General features: G+C 23.2%; 4 protein-coding genes and 1 long non-coding RNA gene across 5 annotated transcripts; 3 read left to right on the top strand and 2 right to left on the bottom strand.

Annotated features, from left to right (window-relative positions):
• Positions 1-1,098: 1,098 nt before the first annotated feature.
• LOC128951844 (E3 ubiquitin-protein ligase synoviolin A-like) lies at positions 1,099-2,715 on the bottom strand. The gene is made up of 6 exons (XM_054297127.1): positions 2,497-2,715; positions 2,342-2,434; positions 2,085-2,286; positions 1,897-2,000; positions 1,573-1,802; positions 1,099-1,483 (listed from the first exon to the last, which is right to left on the bottom strand). The coding sequence occupies exons 1-6, from the start codon at positions 2,629-2,631 to the stop codon at positions 1,162-1,164; spliced, it is 1,086 nt and encodes a 361-aa protein (XP_054153102.1). The 5' UTR covers positions 2,632-2,715; the 3' UTR covers positions 1,099-1,161.
• Positions 2,716-2,731: 16 nt separating this feature from the next.
• Positions 2,732-3,835, top strand: LOC128951845 (uncharacterized). The gene has a single exon (XM_054297128.1). It carries the CDS (start codon positions 2,925-2,927, stop codon positions 3,774-3,776), a length of 852 nt encoding a protein of 283 aa, XP_054153103.1. The 5' UTR covers positions 2,732-2,924; the 3' UTR covers positions 3,777-3,835.
• A 72-nt stretch (positions 3,836-3,907) lies between these two features.
• Positions 3,908-4,974, top strand: LOC128966522 (casein kinase I-like). The gene has a single exon (XM_054313372.1). It carries the CDS (start codon positions 3,964-3,966, stop codon positions 4,972-4,974), a length of 1,011 nt encoding a protein of 336 aa, XP_054169347.1. The 5' UTR covers positions 3,908-3,963.
• Positions 4,975-7,599: 2,625 nt separating this feature from the next.
• LOC128952765 (uncharacterized) lies at positions 7,600-7,924 on the top strand. The gene is made up of 3 exons (XR_008484450.1): positions 7,600-7,609; positions 7,692-7,775; positions 7,871-7,924. It is a non-coding gene; the product is annotated as an uncharacterized LOC128952765 (long non-coding RNA).
• Positions 7,925-11,196: 3,272 nt separating this feature from the next.
• LOC128952063 (uncharacterized oxidoreductase TM_0325-like) lies at positions 11,197-12,863 on the bottom strand. The gene is made up of 6 exons (XM_054297396.1): positions 12,734-12,863; positions 12,340-12,479; positions 11,998-12,273; positions 11,913-11,929; positions 11,742-11,831; positions 11,197-11,675 (listed from the first exon to the last, which is right to left on the bottom strand). Exons 1-6 carry the CDS (start codon positions 12,780-12,782, stop codon positions 11,426-11,428), a joined length of 822 nt encoding a protein of 273 aa, XP_054153371.1. The 5' UTR covers positions 12,783-12,863; the 3' UTR covers positions 11,197-11,425.
• Positions 12,864-16,778: the final 3,915 nt, after the last annotated feature.

Here is a 16,778-nt window from a genome sequence, read left to right as displayed (position 1 = left end):
TATAATAAATAATGATAAACATGTTATGAATTTATAAATATAATAAATAGTGAATTACAAGTTTATGAATTTACTTGTAAAGCAATTTATGAAAGAAAACTCATTTATATAACAGTTAAAACTAATAATAGTGAGATATAACAAAAAACTATTTAAATTTATATGATATTAAAACAGTTTTTTATATAAGTGTTATATTACATAAATATTATTAATATATAAAATTTTGTATTACAAAAATTACTTAAATTTTAATATAAGTTACATATGATGTAAAATGAGATTAATGTAATAATCAAATGGTGTTTAATATCTAAATCGATTCAAACGATTTGTACGGCATTTATAAATATTTAATATAATGACCGAAAGTACAGCAAATATCGGTACAACAAATAGCAACCAAAGCCATAGCAGAGATGTTGGCGCTTCAAAAACTGTATGAACACAGAGATACATAAAATCCGACTGTTCTTCATATGTTAGGTCACAAACACAATGACCACTACGACAGACACGCTTTACGTCCCAATCCTGACATTGTTTGTCTTCTTTACAGTTAAATGGTTGACACGTTTTGTTGGTTTCATTGACTTTATAATTGGGAATACAATGACACTCTTTGATCTCAACATTTTGAAGAGATGGCACACATAATGACTTATTGTCCCAAACAGTACTACAATAATGATTGTCTCGACAGAAACGATCAAATTGTAAATCTGTTGACAAATTTGAAGTCAATTTAATACCATTTGTTCTATTAATATGAGTATTAATTAAAAACTGTATAATTAATATACAGATTAATAATTTGTCGACCATTTTCTTATAAAAAATGGTTAATTTTGTTATCACTAACTAATTATCAGATAAAAGATTCTCCAGAGAAACCTAATCTCATATAAACACGTAAACAGTTAACCAAATCTACAAGTGTTTATGTAATCAATGTTTTAAGTTTATGAGTCCTTATATCTCATCAATTGTTTTATAAATTAGTTTACATAAACTATATATAACTTAACTTTTATAATATATATTTATACCGTATATAACTATAGATGCAATAAAAACCAAATTTGCATAAAACACTCATTTATTCAAACATTTTAGACTTTCAATGCTTTCTTTTCATTGCTTTTTTGATTCAATTGACACTTAATTATGAATATCTTGTGGTCTCTGCTCTTGTAGTCCATTGTGTTGTTGTTGTGCCACTTGTGTTGGTCTCATATTCATTACATTTGAACGACAAGTGGGACACGACTGTTGTCTTCTGAGCCAATTCTTCAGACATATAATATGAAACATATGTTTACAAAACAATCGTTTTGCCGATTCTGTAGTCTTGATCTCATCGCGACAAACGGCACACATATTGTCGACCACCAGATCATCGGCTTTAGGATTGGGAAACAAATTCAATCGATTGATTGCTTGATGTGATTGAACGGCTCTCCAGAAACAAGTCTTTGCATTTCTGCAATTTTTCAAAATATAATAATTAAAAATATACTGTAGTTTAAAACAAATTATTATTTTTATTATATATGAGATATAAATACAAACCTATAAGTAATAACCAGAGGTCTAATTAGAAAAATTGGCATAATTTTCATTTTGATCAAAATTGCAATCATTACTAAATGAAGTACTAATTTGATGGTTGATATGACAATACTAATGGTATCGAAATAAACAACTTTTTCATCCCAACTGTTCTCTCCGTTTTGTCTTTCAATGCATTCGATGATATACTCGAGGAATATATTAATTAAAGACAATCCAAGTATTGAATACTATTATTAGTCGTTGTTTTCGTCGTTTATATAAAAGTATTACAAATTTTTATGTTTTTATCACATATACTGTATGTCATAAAACGACTCTCACCTCAAATAAGTAAAGCGCTTCTATAGATAGGCCGGACTTATTGATCCGCATCCACGACATGGATATCTGCCAGACATCTATTGTCCACAAATATAACATTACACCTGAAATTATATAATCAAATATTTAATAAGCTTTAATGTTAAGAGAAATGATTTTATTTATGTTTATATATCTATAAACTAAACCAATGAATCTTTGATGAGATTGATATGACAAGTGATCGACGGTAGACATTGTCTGAAGTCTCAAATGTGTCATAAAATGCAGATTCTTAACAATGAATAGACATAAAAGTCTTGAATAAAATGTGTTTGCATTTGATTGACTAAACACAGCAAATGTGATACAAGTGTCGACAAATACCGGACCAATGCGTTCATATAATTGCTGTTTAAATAATAAATCTATAAATTATTGATTCAATTGTTATCACAAAACATACTTCTCTTTCATTGGCAGTAATGCTACCAAACAATAGTTTGGACACCAATTTTATATATACTACTAACACCAATAAAGCTTCAATATATAGCACCTGTAATGTAATCAATCGATGAATAAATCAATTAATTGTTTATAAGTTATTTAATTACTAACCAAAAGACTTGGTTTTGATTTTGCAATGTAAACGACTGTCGGATAAAATTGTCTTTTAAGTGCATAAGCATTGTATACGACTATACATGTGATAATTGTATTGATGACCAACAAGTAATATAACTTCATTTGCATTGACGTTGACTGAGGAGACCTTTAGGTGATAATACAATTTTGATGTCTAAATAATTTTATGATTTGATTACTCCGTTTAAAACTTATTTTGATTTATACTTTGAGAGCGCGCTTTTATAGTTGTAATACAGTATTATAATGATTACAATGATGTCTAACAATACTTGAAAATCAAACATCATTTGATCAGTCACTCAATTAGTTCACATTTTCAAAACACTATTTAAACGACTTAACGGTTATAAAGTTTTAAAAATAATCTTTGATTAGTTGAGAGTTGATTTGTATGTAAAATGAGTGATCCGTTACCAGAGCTGCCAAAGGCTGTGTCAAAACTTGGTTTCGCACTGACGAAGAAAGTGGGTGAAGGAGCCTTCAGTCAGGTGTATTCGGCCACCTGGACGGACAAACCCAACAAAACAATTGCCGCTAAAGTGGTTGACTTCAGTAAAGTTAACAAATTATGGATTGAAAAAAACCTAAACAATGAGCTTAAGATATTACAGTCATTAAAACATACAAACATAATAGTTGTTCATAAAGTGGTTAAGACTACCAGTAAAGCCTATATTTTCATGGACTTCGCTCGTGGAGGTAGTATTGCCGATGAACTGGAAAAAGTAAAACAGCCGTTATCTGAATCTAAAGTCAAGAAGTACTTACGCGATATCATCGCTGGACTCACATATATGCATAACAATGGTGTCGCTCATCGGGACATAAAACCCGACAATTTCTTGATCGGAGATAATGATCGAGTAATGCTCAGTGACTTTGGTTTCGCTTGTTTTTCGCTCAACGAGTCAAATGGTAAACTAATGCGAGGCACCAAATGTGGTACAACTGAATACCAGGCCATCGAAATTAAGATACTTGGCCAGGGACAGGTATATGACGCCAAGTGTGCTGACCTGTATTCACTCGGAGTGTCCCTATATTTCATGGTTCTCTTCGCCTTTCCTTTCGATATAAGCAACGAATCCGAATGTATTCGACGACAAAAATCTCGAGAATTCTATCTAAAGAACAGCAAACTGTCGGATACCTTAAAGACACTCATATATGACTTACTCGATCCCAATCCCAAAACCAGAATTACGGCCAAAAAGGCCGAAACACACGCCTGGCTTTCGACCAACAATTAGATGCATTTTTTTATCATTTATTTACATTAAACCAAATTATTTACTATTATTATTTGTCACGAGTTATTTGTAGTTAAAACTTATTATTTTGTAAAATCAGTTATAAACTAATGATTTAAAATTTTATATAACATCTGTCATAAAGTTTACAAAAAATAAATTGTGAGTTGAATTGAAAGCCATTGTAATGACTGAATCGTTTGATCGCAACGAACTGATCGGCCAAAGCATAGCCAACAATAAGTATGTATTGACTGAATACATAGATTCCGGTTCTTTCAGTTATATATTCAAAGTAAAAGAGAGAAACTCATCCAACAATTTAGTGGTCAAACTGGAGTCGTTTGAAACAAATAGTCCACAATTGGGTCACGAGTTTGCCATTTATCAGTTGTTAAGATATCAATGCAGTCATCAATCAATACCAAAGACATACTTTTTCGGCGAATTTCTCACATATAAAGCTCTTATATTAGAAGAGTTGGGTCCAAACATTGCTACAGTTTTTAATAATTGTAACAAAAAATTTACTGTTAAAACAATAACCCTTTTGGCCATTCAAATGATGAAAATCTTTGAATACGTTCACAGCAGACGTGTTATTTACAGAGATGTCAAACCAGAAAACTTGTTATTAGGTCTGTCCAACACAAGTGCCAAAAATATACTACATTTGATAGACTTTGGTTTAGCTAAAGAGTATATCGATATAAATGGTGAACACATACCATATAAAGAGGGCGTCGGTATGAACGGTACGGCCAGATATATGAGTATCAATACTCACTTATATCAGGAACAAAGTCGTAGGGATGACATGGAAGCCATCGGATATTTACTAATATATCTGTTAAGAGGACATTTGCCGTGGAGTGGACTCAATATTGACGAAACCATTGATCGCTTTGCAAAGATTGGAGAAATTAAACAAAACACAAGTCTTGAAACTCTCTGCGATGGCTTTCCTCATGAGTTTTGTCTTTATCTACAAACTGTTCGTTCACTTAATTTCACTGAAGAACCAAATTATAAGTCTTTAATCGCTATGTTTGAACAATTACTGACCAAAATGGGAGTCACTAATGATAATATGTATGACTGGAATGACCCGACTATTAAAAACGAAATTTTAAACAAAAGTTCAAAAAATATTTCTAAGTCTGTCTCAAAAATAACTCTTAAAGACCAAAATAATTGATGTTTTGTTTGATTAAGTAATAAAAATAATTTTTTTAATAATTATTTTTATTAAATTTACAAATAGACAAATCTAATAAAATTGATAAAGTTTTAATTACAAACTCTTCAATAACAACTTATACATTAAATAAAAATAATTATTATTATTTAATTCTATTATGAATTAATAACATATTTTACTTTTAAAAAGTCTCAAAAGTGTTTGTCTAAGTGTTATATTTAAATTAAAATTTTTTATTTTGTATTAAACAAAGTTTGATATTCAAAATAATATTTTTAACATAATAATAAAAATTAACATTTAAGCGACGGTGTATAACATACAATAAAGTTATATTGTATTATATATTACACATTATTAACATTATATGAAATGTTATGACACTTATATTGATGCAAACTTTGCAATTTGAGTGAATAAAGTGAAATTTAAAAATATTTAGTTTTATTTTTTTTATAAACCTGTATATTTATTTATGATAATTATAACGATATTGTTTTATATTACTAATATGTATTACCTATATATATTACTGGATAATTTTGCAATTTTATTTATATTAATTAAAGATTAAATATCAGTTATTACATTTGTGAATCATTTTGTGAATTTAATGAATTATCATAATTTAAAACAACAACAAATAATTGAAATATTAAAATTTATAAACAATATTAAGTTTTATAAAATTATATTATAAAAGTTAAGAGTTATAAATAAATATTAATAAAATGTTTGTTAGATAATTGTCACCTAATATTCAAAAACAATACATGATTTGATTCCAACAAATTGATAGATAAAAGAATTTGTAATTGAAATGACTTTGAAAAGTTAATGTAATTAAAAAATCAAATAATAAAACCTAAAGAAAATGAGTTTTAATATAATTAAGAAATCTGATATTTAATATAAAAATATATTTTGGTTTTGTATTTTATGTTATAAAATATGATTTATTAAGAATAGATTTACAGATATTGGTTTAATAAAAACAATAATAATAGAAATATGACATTCAATATAAATTTATATAACAGTACTGTATATACTGTCTTATAGTTTGGTTTCTATTGAATGCCAATACAAGTCCTGAGTTATAAATGAAACTCAAATCCATATACAATCTCATTGTATTACATAATGTTTTTTTAGAACCGAAAAATAAATTAAAACATTTATTTATATTCAAAGTTGCTTAGACCTGTATAATCAATAATAGTAATAATAATATCAATAAACACTAAAATTTTATAAACTTTTCATATTTAAATTGCGAAATTAACTAAGAAATAGTAAATTATTGCTAAATTTATATACAATATATTTGCAAACACATTAAACTAAAAATTTCATATTATTATTCATTATATATTTATATATTGTTAAAAATAGTGAAATATTGTATATTGATTTAGTAATTTTTCCTAACATAAGATGCAATCATTAAATATCTGATAAAATGGTCAGCAATAAAATAAGTTACGCCACTGCTTAATATTATATAATACAGGTATATCTAGCTATAGGTAAACAAATGTATATAACATTTTGATTGAATTTGATGTCAAATGAGAGAAGGCGTGGGTTATGCGATGATTGCATTTTTTGCGGCCAATTGTATTATTTGATCATTAGATTAATCCTTTAAAAAGTTATGACAATTGTATAAAAAAATTTATAACAAAATCTTATAAAAATTCATTGTTTTACTATTTAATAGTTAGTTGAGTCATTTAGTATCAATATTTGAATTTTATTTGTCATAAGTTTTGTTAGCACTTTATAAATTAAAATTTAAAAAAAGTTATTTAAAGTGAAACACAATTTTGTGATTATGACATATTCATTACCATTTTATTCCTCATTATTAGTATTATTAATATTTATATTATCACTATTTTGTTTTTCAAATGTCTGTGCAAATAGTGGTATGTTTTTCAATTAAATATTTTGTTTAATAAGCTCTTAATTTTCTAAATAATTAATAAGAAAATAATCGACAATTAGATATATCATCAAAGGATTCAATAAACGATTGGTCTCTCAATGAAAGTAAACGAGGGGTAAGACTAAGACTGTCTTTTGAATTACATAATAATTATTTTTTGTTATGTATTTTAACTTTCAGATGAATTTGGTTTGTATTTTGTTTTATCATTTATTTCAATGTTAATATTTATCTGAAATATATATTCAAATATAACTAATAAATGAATATTTATTATAATTTAGGGAAGAAAGGTATAAAATCTGTTTTAAACACCAAAATAATTAAATATTTAATAAAATAATTTTTTATATTATAATTAAATTATGTCACTTATAATTGAATTAAAGATGGTAAGTTTAAGTTGTTATTAAAATTAGTAATTTTTTAACTTTTCATAAAAACTAATTTTATTATTTTATATTAACATACGTTATATCAACAATATCTACAATGAATATCCATCACAGATGTGTCAGGTAATATAAATAATTAATTTGATACTAACTGTAATTGTGTTATTAAATTAATTTTATTTTTAAAAATAGGTGGATCCCAGGGTAAATTTATTACACAAAAATAAAAAATATCCATAAATTTTTAACAAATTTATTTCATGTAATTGTTTAGAACTGCGCTTCAGTAAGAATTAGAGTTTTTATAGAAATTAAAAAAAACTAAATTATTTGTTCAAAACAACCGATTTATATATTTTACATAAAAGTTAATCGCTTTTAACGGCGAAAGCAAACGGATTCGTGAATCTGTTTGGAAACAGGAATTTCAACCGCTTTTGAAATGGATTAAAGTATATATACTTTTTAAACTTAATTATAATTTGATAGTTATTTCTTATCATTAATACTGTATTATAAATATTTAATTAATTATTTAAATATAAAGTCAGATAAAGGAAGAAAGTTTTTGTCTTCATTTACGGAGGAATCGATTGATGACTAAATTATTACTAAAATGTTTTGTTTAATTTTTATATAATAACTATTATAAATGTTAATAATTATTTTATGTTAAATATATTAATTTAATAATTATAATATAGAAAATTTTGTTAATTTAATAAAATTGTAAAATTATTATTCTACAAAATACAGTACAATTACTATAAAAAATGTAATATTATTTAAAAAATAAAATTATTTAACTAAAAATTGATAATAGATTGTTATTAATAAAAGCAAAAAATGTTGATATAAAAATACATTATACTGTAATATAATAGATAATATAAAAATAACTTAATATACTGTATAACTAAACAAAATTAAAACAATATTTATTATTATTAAAAAATATTCATTAAAATTTTGAAAAATATTTATTAAAAACCAGTTGAGAATGCTAGAAAGCATTTCCATACGAACTCCTAATCCAAATTAAAAATTAAATTAAAATCGAATGATTAAGTATGACATGGATGTGGACTCCACATTGTTGAGTAACAAATCACTCAGTATCACAGAATAAACTCAACTTTAGTAATATGGGGTATCAAATGACTCAGTATGACAAAATAAACTCAACAATTCATATAGGTTATCTAATGACTGTATGCAAAAAATAAACAACCTTAGTTATGTGGAGTATCAAATGATTCAGTATAAAAAAATAAACTTTACTATAGCCATGTAGGGTATCAAATAACTCATTATGACAGAATAAACTAAACTTTAGTCATGTGGGGTATCATATGATTCAGTATAAAAAAATAAACAACAATTCATATAGGGTATCAAATGACTAAATATGCAAAAAATAAATTCAACCTTAGTAATGTGGGGTATCAAATGACAGTAGGACAAAATAAACTCAAACAATTCATAGAAAGTATCAAATAACTAAAATATATTATTATTTTTACTATAAATATAACTTAAATTTAAAGAGTATTAACTCAAGCTTTATTTTATCTATTTTATTTAAGATATAAAAATTTGTTTGCTAATTTCATATAACTTATTTTTAATGTTTAATTCCAATCCAAGTATTAAATATTAATTTTAAAATTTTTGTACTTTGGCCGCCATTTTATATACGTTCTTAAAGATATTAAATTTTTTATACTAATCAATATATCTTATTTTTGAAGCTTTATTCAAATTTATATTTATAATGTTTTCAATTTTTTGTACTGTAACCGTCATTTTCTCTTTGTTCCCGAAGAGATATAAAAATTTTAATGCTAATTCCTTTGCTAGTTTTTGATGCTTTATTCAAATCTATACTTAAAAATTTTTACCTAAATTTTTTTAACTTTGGCCTCCATTTTCTCTATATTCTGATGAGATATCAAAATTTTAATGCTGATCCCCTATATCTTATTTTTGATGCTTAATCCAAATCTGAAATCAAAATTTCAAAATTCAATCAAATGCGGAAGGACAGACAGACAGACAGACAGACGGAAGGACATATAGAATTCAGTACGTACTCCTTTCAGGAGTTCGTGAAAATATTTTTACTAAATCTCTGACAATTTATTAAGAAATATTTTATTTTCTTTATATTTTAAATATTGATGAATAGTAACACAACTATATTTAATTATGCAATTAATTTTGAATATATAATAAAAATAAAAACTTTTTAAAAAATTATATTTTATTCTATAATGTTTTAACATCTAATAAGAATTTACTAAATCTTTTTATATTTTTGAGATATTGTCATTTTAATATACAGTTTTTAGAAATAAAATATTATATATTTTATAATAATAAATAAATTTATAAGTTATATCTTATAGTTTTTTTTGTACTTAGAGTTACTATACCTGATTTTATATAACCCATTATCTAATGATTAAATCCAAATTAATATAACTAAATAATTTAAGAAAATAAACCAGTTGAGAATGCTACAAAGCATTTCCATACAAACTCCTTATCCAAAGTAAACTTTACTTATGTGGGTTATCAAATGATTCAGTATAACAAAATAAATAAATACAACTATAGTCATGTAGGGTATCAAATGATTCAGCTTGACAAAATATACTTAATTACTCATGTGAAGTATTAAATGATTCAGTATTAAAATTTATAAATAGATTTTTGAAAAATTACTGAATTACTTCTATATTAATAATATAAATCTTAGAAAATTATACATTACCCTACACTTTTGCCGCCATTTTTTTTAAAAAATAATGCTGATTTATTATAACTTATTTTTATGCTCTATACAATATTTAACGTTAAAATTTTTATCTAATTTTTTTTACTTTAGTCGCCATTTTCTCTATGTTCCCGAAGAGATATCAAAATTTTAATGCTGATCCCCTATACCTTATTTTTGATGCTTAATCCAAATCTGAAGTTAAAATTTAAAATTTCAATCAAATGCGGACGAAAGGACATATAGAATTCAGATACGTACTCCTTTCAGGAGTTCGTGAAAATAAAATTCAAGACACTTTGGAATTTTCAATAAAATTTTTAATAAATACTTAATATCAATAAATATAAATAAATCTAACAAATCATTTATTATGATTTTGAGTGATGGCTGTACTAAGCAATGGTTTTCTATGGATCTCGAAATTATTAATAATTAGTGATATATTAATGAAATTATATAATGCAAATATAGTACAATATTATATCTAATAGTTTTAAAGATATAATATTACTTATGTATATATATATAGGTTTTGGATCTTAGTGGAGGTATAGGTTGAGTGTATCTTTTTATTGCATTTTTAAACCAGGGATGGGGTCAAGAGAAAATTCCCAAAAATTCTAAAAAAAATTCCCATGTAAATTATTAAATTTTATAGTATAATTAAGTATAAGTATTTTAATTATCTTAAAATAATATTCTAATTGCAATATAATTCATTTTTCGAGAAAATAAATCATTTTTAAGTTAAATATTTTTATTTAAATGATGTTATATTTAGATAAATATTAACTTAATACTAATTATTTTTTCAGTTAATATTTAAACTCTATTAATAATAATAAATCTTTTATTTTGACTAAAATTTTAAAAATAAATAATATTTTTACACTTAAAATGTAAAATATATATGTAATTTATAAATAACATTATTATATAAATTATATGTAATTATCATTATTTTAATATAATATTGTTTTTATTGAAAATATTTTAAGTTTTTAATCACAATTTAATTAAAAAATTCTAAATGGTTTAACCGGGAATCAAATCCTGGCTGTCATACAAAAGCGCATTTAGACCGACACCTTAACCTCTCGGCCCCCCAAAGAAACTTAAAAACATAATATATTTTGAAATTACATTTTTAAACAAATAAAGTATTAGATAATTAGATATTTTCTGATCAAAACAAGACTTTAATAAATTGAAAGAAAATGTAATAAATTTTCCCAATATTTAGATTTTGTTTATTTAGTTAATTTGTTTTCACTTAACATTAAAACACTAATTATTAATGTTTTATAATTAATAAGAAAATTATGAATTATTGTTAGGATTGGCGCCCCTCGATGTCCACATAGAGCCGCCATCGACCTCAAGTGTGGTCCCACTGATAAACGACGCCTTATCTGATGCAAGAAAAGCTATTGTTTCGGCCACTTCTTCCGGTTCTCCGGGTCTTTGCAATGGATATGTCTGTTCACAGTCTCTATAAATATTTCGTTGAGTTTCTTCTTCACTGAAATTAAAGCCCGCCTTAAATATATTGGTTCGGATGACTGCAGGACTGTATAGTAAAATCAATATTTAGATCATTCAAAAAATATTTACTAAAAACCAATTGTTGACTAACTTAACAGTATTTACACGAATACCACTGTTTCCCAAATCAATGGCCAGACATTTGGTTAACATATCGACACAGCTTTTAGCCATACAATAGCTAAATATTTGTCATTTATATACAGTGTTCAGTAAATAAGTGTTAGTAAAAATACAATACATTTTATGATAAATTAAATACCCGAAGAATAACGAGTGCTAAAATAACAATCAAATATATTATCAGTTTTAATGTAAATTATATTTCATTTAAAGTAATTACAAACCGGTTTAGTTGAGGCAACACTTGAAACGCTGACTATATTTCCTTTAGTTTTCTTGAGATGCGGAACAGCCAAATGACATAACCTGACGATTGACCCAACATTTGTGTTCATAATATTGTTAAATGTCTTCTCCATGTCTTTGTCTTCAATATCAGTTATTCCAACGATTCCCGCATTATTTACCAATACATCCAACTTTCCAAATGTCGATATCGTTTTATTAATTAGTATCTCAATGTCTTGTCTAACATTAAGGTCGGCTTTAACTTTCAATATCTTTAATATAATATAAAAATGTTAACTAAGAAAGCATTTAATTAGATGAACACAAATATGTATAACATTATCATTTGATTCAGATATTAGTTGTGCGCTTTGAACCACTTCATCCAATTTGATATCATTTCTTGCAGTGATAACCACTTTAGCGCCCAGACCTGCAAACGTGAGGGCCGTAGCCCTTCCGATGCCAGAACTTGATCCTTAGTTTTCATATTAAAATAGTATGTAATTATAAGTGATAAACATTACCGTATCGACTGATTTAATTGTTGAGACAAAACTTTATTAAATTTTATATCAGTTTTAATATATTTTTTTTCAAAAGCTTATAATATATTATATCATATCACATAACAACTGCATTATTATAACAATTATTCATAGTTTTGTATAATGTTATTATTGTCTCTAATTCTATATTTATTTAATAAAATAATAGATAATTAATAAATACCTGTTATTAACACAACTTTCCCATCAAACAGTTTCTTTTGACACGACATGTTAATTATCACAAATATTAATATTGTTTCAAATACTAACTTTCAAGTGTACAAACATTAAAATTTATACAGTATATCACTATTCATAATATTTCATATTATAAATACAAAAATTACAAAACTGTAGATAATTGTTGATTTTAAAAAAATGATTTATGGGATGATAATATTTAATGATACTTAGCCACAGTTATTATTATTGGTTAGCAATGCAATAATCTTGACAATTATAAAGTGGTTCACTTGATTAAGCAATGGTTATATAAATATATAATTTTATAATACATTAATTGCATAATTATGTTTATTATGAATCAATTTGATATTAATTTAGATTAAATAAAAGACAAAATGATTTGAATGCTGTCAAATGTCTAAATTTTCCAATTTATTTAATTTTATATCAATATATGTTTTAATCTTGTAATAATTATATTAATTGTTTTTATTACAAATATATTCATATTTTTTATAAACATTTAAAGCAAATAATTGTTTTTATTAATATCATGCAATCTGCATTTAACAATGAAACCCTTATTAAATGAGAAATAAATGTGATTTCATATATAATTAATTAATGAATAAGAATTACATACAATTTTTTTTATTTTATTTTTTTTAATAACATCATGTGTTTTAAAATAACTTCAGCAAAAATAGTCAAGGATTATGAGATAATTTGTTAATTAATATGATATCAAATGTATAGTCAGCTAAATATTAATACTTCTAAGACATACAAACATGAATAATGAATTTCAAATACTATCAAATCATATTAATTTATATAATTTATCTCATATTCTTGAAGAGACTTAGACTAATAATTTTAATTTCAAAATTTTAAATATGATTTCAAATATAATTAAACCATTTTTACACATAGTTATCAAATTTGATAATAAAAATAACATTATTTTTAGGAAAAAACATACGTAAATGATAAATATTACCAATTAATGTTAATTATACTTTTAAAATAAATTATGAAACCCTTGTCATATGTATTAAAACTATTTCCAGTAATTTCACCAATAATTTTTACTTAAAAATTTAAATACTGTAATAAATGTGTTATACTTAATAAAGTTTGCATCCTTAAAATTACAAATTTTATATATGAAATCTCATTTTAAAATAATATAAACAATTTTGTTTTTTACTCAAAATGTAAAAATTTAAAGTTATATTCCGTTTTGATCCGTAATTATTAGAAATTATGTGATATACAAACATAATTAATAATCACACAAATAATTTTATATCTAAAACATTTTGTGTGTTGACAATAAAATTGAATATAAATATATATACAAATTAATATAACAATATTTTTTTTGTAAAATTCATTACTACTTCAATACAAATAAAAACATTTGTTAGTAATTTTATTTCAAAACGTTTTTCTCTTTATATTTTTTACAATATTTTACTCCAATTCCATAATTATTGTTATTTCAATCAATTACTTCACAAAAATTCTATGAATTTTCACATTTTTCATATATATATATAAACAAAAATAATATGTATATAATATATATATATTTAAATTCATAAATTATTTACAAATTTCACAATTATTTTTTTTAATATTTTTGTTCCTATTATATAACATACATGTTATATTAACAGGATTTAATATTTATATATAATTTTATATTTTGTCTAAAACTATTATACACTTTGTTGTTAAATATAATATATTTATATTCCCAATAATAGTGTTAAACTTAATTAGTGTGCAAAAACAATATCATTGAATTTATTTTGTTATAATATTTTGTTTTATAAAAACAATGGACAGAATAATCACTTTTAATAATTTTTAATATCAATATATATTATTATACCGTAGATGAACCGGTAATTTATTTGTAATTATTTTTTGTTTGTTAGAAAACATTTGTGATAAGGGTTTTTATTATTCACACAAAATATCAATATTTATATTATTAATTGAATTTACTTTTTTAATTTTCACATATATTTTAATGCAGTTTATATTGAGGTATAAATAAATATGTTTTCAATATTTAAAATTCGTTGAAATAATGAATACAATAATGAATTCACTACAATGTATGTAACAAATCAAGTATATTATATTTTTTATGATTTATCAATTTTTATATGTATTAATATTGTTTTGTTATTTTTATGAGAAATATTTTTTTAATTTTATGTATATTTATTTTAAATGACATTATCATATAATAAAATTGATTATACCCCTTAAAGAGACACAAAATATATGTAATAATTACTATATTTATAGATTTGTTAATATATGAGAGCATACATTTTACAATCACATTAGTTTTAAAATTTCTTAATATGAAAACTATTTTTAATTTTAAAATTTAAAATATTTTTTGTAAGGCAAAGAAAATAAAATATATAAATAAGTTTAATATAATTATTAATATTAATTTACATATAAATGGCAAATTTGAAAGGCAATATTGGACATAGAAATCTGTTTTAATTAAGTTATTATTAATTGAAAAATTGGGAAATGTTGTCACTATTTTAATAAACAGTACTCTATTAATACACAATTGTTTTGATAATGATATTACACTAATCACTGGTGTTTATCGACACTTTTGTAACCAATACTTAAAAATCAATTGTAATAATTATAATAATTGATTTTAATGTATTTAAATGATTTTAAGTGATTTTAAACTAAAATTAATTTACTATTAATAATAATTATAATAAAGAACCAAATATATATTCAATTAAAACATACCGTTTATAAACCATAAATAAAATACAGTAATATATTTCAATATTTAATTCTATAAGTAATGAGAGGCACAAATATAATAATAATGTTAAGAGATTACATAATTACATATAACAATATATGTCAATAAATATATAGATATATCAATTGAGAGTATAATGCGATTGTGAATTGAAAATAATTAAAACAATTGTGATTTTAAAAGCTTTTTTAAATTCATGAGACATTGCCTGCGAGTACTCAATACAATTGAACATCAATTTAATAAATATGATCTTATAATCAAATAGTAAGTTATATAAAAAGTAACGATGACTAGTATTTCCTGAAATTATTTAATTTACTACAAATTTTTGTTAATCAATGAGTTATCAGTAAAAATTACTCAGAATATATAGTTTTAGATATTTTTTTTAACATACCATGTTATATTTTGATGAAAAATGTAAAATTTTATAAAATTTAATATATTTAGTAAATTCTATTTATTTAAATCAATTTTTAATTTTTTAAACTAATTTATATTTATAATATAAATATAAATTATAATAATTTTTTGAAATAAAATTAATAATTAAATAATTATAGTTATATATTTAATTAATATAGAAATATCCATTAAAATATACGAATAATTAGGTATGCATTGCAAGTATAGATATGTGCATAAAATGATCACAATATTCAGTAATTCAATTTCAAATGTATAAAACAAATTAAAAATTTAATAAACAGCAAAATATTAAAATAAAATATATTATTATTATTATACAACTAAATGAGTAATAAATCATTAATAATTTGAATCAAAGTTCTAACCAAAAACAAACACATATTGATTGCTTAATTTATTATATAAAATTATTTTATTATAAATGTCATAGTTAACTTTATAATAGGCAATATGTTAAATAAAATTATAATTGATATAATTTATTAGCTTGATTAGTAATTTTTAAAGCCATTCAAAATTATTATTGAATTTATCAATTTTATCGTTAAACACTAATAATAAACAATATTTAAATATTAAATCAATAATAAATATATATATAATTGGGAAATACCCTGAAATACCTAAAAATTTACATAACATAATACATGGAAATATTACAAAAAAGTAAGTTAATAATAATAATTAATAGTAATTAATAATAATAATAAATGACAAAAAGTATATACAACTAAATGACATTTCATTTTTCAATCAAACTTTCGATTGAAATCTCGAATAAGTG

Source organism: Oppia nitens, unplaced genomic scaffold (genome assembly GCF_028296485.1).
Source record: "Oppia nitens isolate AA-2021 unplaced genomic scaffold, nextdenovo-longstitch-racon4-pilon3 scaffold1_pilon_pilon_pilon, whole genome shotgun sequence".
Taxonomy (NCBI): domain Eukaryota; kingdom Metazoa; phylum Arthropoda; class Arachnida; order Sarcoptiformes; family Oppiidae; genus Oppia; species Oppia nitens.
Note: the sequence above shows the minus strand (reverse complement) of the source record. Positions and strands in the feature narration are given on the sequence as shown.

Bases quoted from the DNA above. Each gene is read 5' to 3' on its own strand.
- LOC128951844 (XM_054297127.1), bottom strand. From the start codon at position 2,631: ATGCAAATGAAGTTATATTACTTGTTGGTCATCAATACAATTATCACA. The intron at 2,001-2,084 runs GTTTAGTTTATA...ATATAATTTCAG, and splicing joins ATCTCATCAAAGATTCATTG to GTGTAATGTTATATTTGTGG. The intron at 1,803-1,896 runs GTGAGAGTCGTT...GACTAATAATAG, and splicing joins AAGCGCTTTACTTATTTGAG to TATTCAATACTTGGATTGTC.
- LOC128966522 (XM_054313372.1), top strand. From the start codon at position 3,964: ATGACTGAATCGTTTGATCGCAACGAACTGATCGGCCAAAGCATAGCC.
- LOC128951845 (XM_054297128.1), top strand. From the start codon at position 2,925: ATGAGTGATCCGTTACCAGAGCTGCCAAAGGCTGTGTCAAAACTTGGT.
- LOC128952063 (XM_054297396.1), bottom strand. From the start codon at position 12,782: ATGTCGTGTCAAAAGAAACTGTTTGATGGGAAAGTTGTGTTAATAACA. The intron at 12,274-12,339 runs GTTATACATATT...ATTATATTAAAG, and splicing joins TATCTGAATCAAATGATAAT to ATATTGAAAGTTAAAGCCGA. The intron at 11,676-11,741 runs GTTAGTCAACAA...TTTACTATACAG, and splicing joins ATTCGTGTAAATACTGTTAA to TCCTGCAGTCATCCGAACCA.